Source organism: Hipposideros armiger, unplaced genomic scaffold (assembly GCF_001890085.2).
Source record: "Hipposideros armiger isolate ML-2016 unplaced genomic scaffold, ASM189008v1 scaffold_751, whole genome shotgun sequence".
Lineage (NCBI taxonomy): Eukaryota > Metazoa > Chordata > Mammalia > Chiroptera > Hipposideridae > Hipposideros > Hipposideros armiger.
In genome coordinates, this window is record NW_017732101.1 from 730436 (window position 1) to 734657 (window position 4222).

Below are 4222 nucleotides of genomic sequence, written 5' to 3' on the forward strand. Positions count from 1 at the left end.
AGAGAGAGAGAGAGAGAGAGAGAGAGAGAGAGAGAAAGGGAGGGAGGGAGGAAAGAAGGAAGGGAGAAAGGAAGAGAAAAAAGGAAAGCAAAACTAAAGAGAGGGCCCTAGTAGCACCACGCCACCTCCAGCGGTTACTAGAGGAGTCCTTGAGTCCACCTGTCCAGGGACTTCTCTGTAGGTAGGTCACCAATTCTGAAACAATGAGTCAAGTCTCCCATTTTTCAGGACGCCAGCTCTTAATTCTGTTCATCTGGTTTTTGTTTGTTTGTTTGTTTCCTTTCTTGTTACTCAGTCTTTACTGAGCATCCGTGGCTCCCTGTTCTCTCCAAGACGCAACAGTAGGGCGAGCCTTTTCAGCTTCAGAGGTCGAGCCAAGGACATTGGCTCCGAGAATGACTTTGCTGATGACGAGCACAGCACCTTTGAAGACAACGACAGCCGAAGAGACTCCCTGTTTGTACCGCACAGACACGGGGAGCGGCGCCACAGCAACGTGAGCCAGGCGAGCCGCGCGTCCAGAGTGCTGCCGATTCTGCCCATGAACGGGAAGATGCACAGCGCGGTGGACTGCAACGGAGTGGTCTCCCTGGTCGGCGGCCCTTCAGCCCTCATGTCTCCCACCGGGCAGCTCCTGCCAGAGGTGAGGCCAGTGCAAACCGCAGCTGTTGGGAAGGGAGCTGAGGCTGGTGCAGGCCGGACGAGGGTTTTCGGTTTCTTTCCTGAGAATTTTGGTGTCTTGTTCACAGGCCGGGGTTCAATCAAGCCATAAACTTCTTTTGCCAGATTGTGCTATTCAGACTTTTCTACAAATTAATTCCAAATATAGTTTGGATATCATAAAATATAATTAGAAGTATCCCTTCATCTTTATTACTACAGTATGAAACTTGCCAAAGAACACAGCAGCAATTGATCAAACATATGCAAGTTAAGTGCAAGAAATGATACCAGGACTCATTTTAAGGATCTTATCATCTTGCCTTTAAAAGGGAAATTTGACACTTCCACTTGAAGTAGACAATTTTATTACTAAATATATAGAAATTCTGTAGTGCAGCATTTTTTTTTTAAGATTTTTATTGGGGAGTTGGGGAAGGGGAACAGTGCTGGGGAATTGGAGAAGGGGAACAGCCAAGTTGTTGTCCTTCAATCTTAGTTGTGGAGGGTGCAGCTAGCTCAGCTTCAAGTCCAGTCGCCCTCTGGCCTGCCGTCAGCAGCTAGTGGTTGCTCAGCTTGGGCACAGCTCACTGGCCCATGTGGGAATCCAGCCGGCAACCCTGTTGCTCAGAGCTCATGCTGTTAACCAGCTGAGTCACTCTGCTGGCCCCCACAGCATTCTTTCTCTTTGCAGGTCAGAGTGCTATAACATTTTTAACATCCACTCAAATGACCCCAGCCACTGTACATTTGTGTGGTTTAGAAGTCACTCAGAGTACCCGGTAAAGTTGTGTTGTAATTTTTAGAGAAGATTTCAATTTTTATATTCATGACATGAATTCTTTTTGTAAACAAAGTGACCTTAAATCAAGCCTAAGGAAAAGGGTTTCAACTAAATACCAGACACTTAGAAGAATATATTATTGCCATCTCTTCTGGAAAACATAAGTTGCTTTTTAACTTTGGTATTAAATAAGATTTCATTTGCCAATATAAAAATACTCTAACAATGCTATTTGGTTGTATTTTATGGGTTGATGGATCATGTAAAATCTTATTTGTACTTTTTTTTTTACACAATTCTATTTATTATAGTTGGACAAGTTCTTTAAGCCACATTAAAATTGTATGGAGTCAGCTTTCAGTCACCTAATAGAAGAGCTTCTTACGTTGGATTATAGAAATAGCCCTTGATCGTCACTTTTTTCTCATGGCCTCTCCTCACTGCTTTCTCCCAGAGAAATGTCCAAGTATCCTGGAGTCAAATCAAGTCGTGAAAAAAGTGGAATTTTGTAGTGAAGGAAAAATGCAGAGGGAATGTCAACTTCACTTTCAAAATAATCATAGATAATAACTATGTACCAGACACTATCCAGAACACTTAACATGTGCTAATTCATTTAATCCTCACAACAACCCTTTATCATAGTTACTAATATTATCCCCATTTTGCAGAGGAGGAAACTGAAGCCTGTGCATGCATGGTGGAGCTGAGATATGACCCCAGGGGTGCTGGCTACTGAACTTACTTTTTATCCATATTTCAATATTGCCTCCTATTGAATTTTTTTTAACTTTCTTAAATGGAAAAGAAGAGATGGCTAAGGAAATAAACACGTTCATTTTCAACCCAGTGTTTCTCAAAATACTTCCATCAGACTACTTACACCAGAATCTCCTGAGATGCTTCTTAAAACTGGAGATTCTTCGTTTCCCCCTTCCTCCATCCCTGGCAACCACCATTCTACTCTCTGTTTCTATAAGTCTCATAGTCAAAGAGTACGAAATTTCAGTGATGCAAGATAAATAAGTTCTGGATATCTACAATATATAACATGGTGCCTAGAGTTAACATTATTATATTGGATACTTAAATTTACTAAAAGGGAAGAGCTTATGTTAAGCATTCTTACTACAAATAACAGCAACAATAATAAAAAAGGAAGTAGGAGGAAACTTTGGAAGGTGATTGAGAATGTTTATGACCATGATGGTGGTGATAGCTCAGGTTGTATACTTATCCCCAAACTCATTGCATTGTAGATGCTATATATGTACAGCTTTTTACATGTCAGTCATTCCTCAATCAAGTTGTTTAAAGAAAAACAAAAACAAAAAAACAGAGGTTTCTGGTTCAAGCAAGACTTACCCAGACCAAAACACTGAGAACAAATTCAAGGAACCATCTTCCTTAACAGTCATCCCACATAGTTCTTACACATATGAAGTATGAGCATCACTGACCTTGATAAATGTTAATTGAGCAAACAAAAACAAATGCACAATGTCATTGCATGAATACACAGAGAATGTCAGTCTGTCAGAAAATATTTAGTATTTATCAGTAACTACCATAAAACTCCTGTCTTATCAGGAGTTTTATTTAGAATTTATCTGTAACTACCATAAAACTCCTGTCTTATCAGACAGGATGGAATAAATCTCCAAAGGCAAATTAAGGCCAGTTTGAAGCAAAACCTAGTGTGGCCCCTCTATTTCCAGTTCCCTCGCATCCATTCTTCCATTGTGTAGTCAGGCGCTGTGAGACAGGGCACGACACTGCGTGCAGACAGATGGAGGCGGCTCTGAGGGACTACGGAGGGGAGATGAGAATAGAAAATAGACAGTGACCGGCAAGTGACACCCTCCAAAGTACACTGTGTCTTGTACTTGACACGTAAATTCAATTGAAGCAATTTAACTTAAAGAATTCCCTCAGTAATGTCATTAGAGGTTTAGGAATACATCATTAAAATTAGACATCTAGGATTATTGCACATATACTTCTGTATAGAGCCGAAAGGACTAAATGACCTTTAAGTGGCCCATTTTTTTTCTTAAAAAACTTTGCTTCTCTCTGACCAGGCAAAATATTTTTAATTGAGAGACAACCTTTTGATTTAAAAGAGCTTTAGTTTCAGAGAGGGGTTATTCCTTTTCTCATTAATTTCACTTTTACCATAAAATTAACTGTAGAGTGACCTATATGGATGTTTATCACCATTAATTACAATCATATCAATTGAGTGGAAACTTTGCTTTTGAATATATACTCATTAGACATATGCAGGTTAATAAAAATAATGTTACTCATTTCACAATAAGGTCAGCAGATGAACAGGACTCATATTGCTATTTTAAAAACGGGGAAAAGCCTCGACAACTGTAAGTAGCTTCTTATTTATTATTAGCACTCAGACCTGCATTGGAAATGCTTGAATTTTGCCTTTGTTTTCCTGTGATAATTAACTTCACTGTTTGCTCTCCTAAAGAAAGAATACATTTCTGTCCCATATTGAAATTCTGGTGAGCTTATTTTAGAATAGCAAATATCAAACCACCATATCATTATCAAAAATCAAAGACCCCCAAATTGGTGTTATCACCTTAAATAGAGTGTCAGTGTTAAGGGTGGGTTGTTTTGTGGGTGGAGTTGTTTTCTACGTATAAGACAAAATTATAGATTAGTTCTAATATTTTACTTTATTAATGATATTGGGAAATTTTACCTGTGTATAATGAATGAAAGCATTTTATAGTGGAATTCACATTTAAAGGGAAC

The 4222-nt window shown here is 39.2% G+C and overlaps 1 protein-coding gene across 1 annotated transcript in view; it reads left to right on the forward strand.

The window, feature by feature from the left end:
• LOC109373905 (sodium channel protein type 2 subunit alpha-like) overlaps positions 1-4222 on the forward strand; it is a 167227-nt gene that overhangs the window by 81605 nt on the left and 81400 nt on the right. The window contains exon 12 of the mRNA XM_019628148.1: positions 296-643. Within this exon, the coding sequence (XP_019483693.1) occupies positions 296-643 (348 nt within the window). The remainder of the gene's footprint in view (positions 1-295; positions 644-4222) is intronic.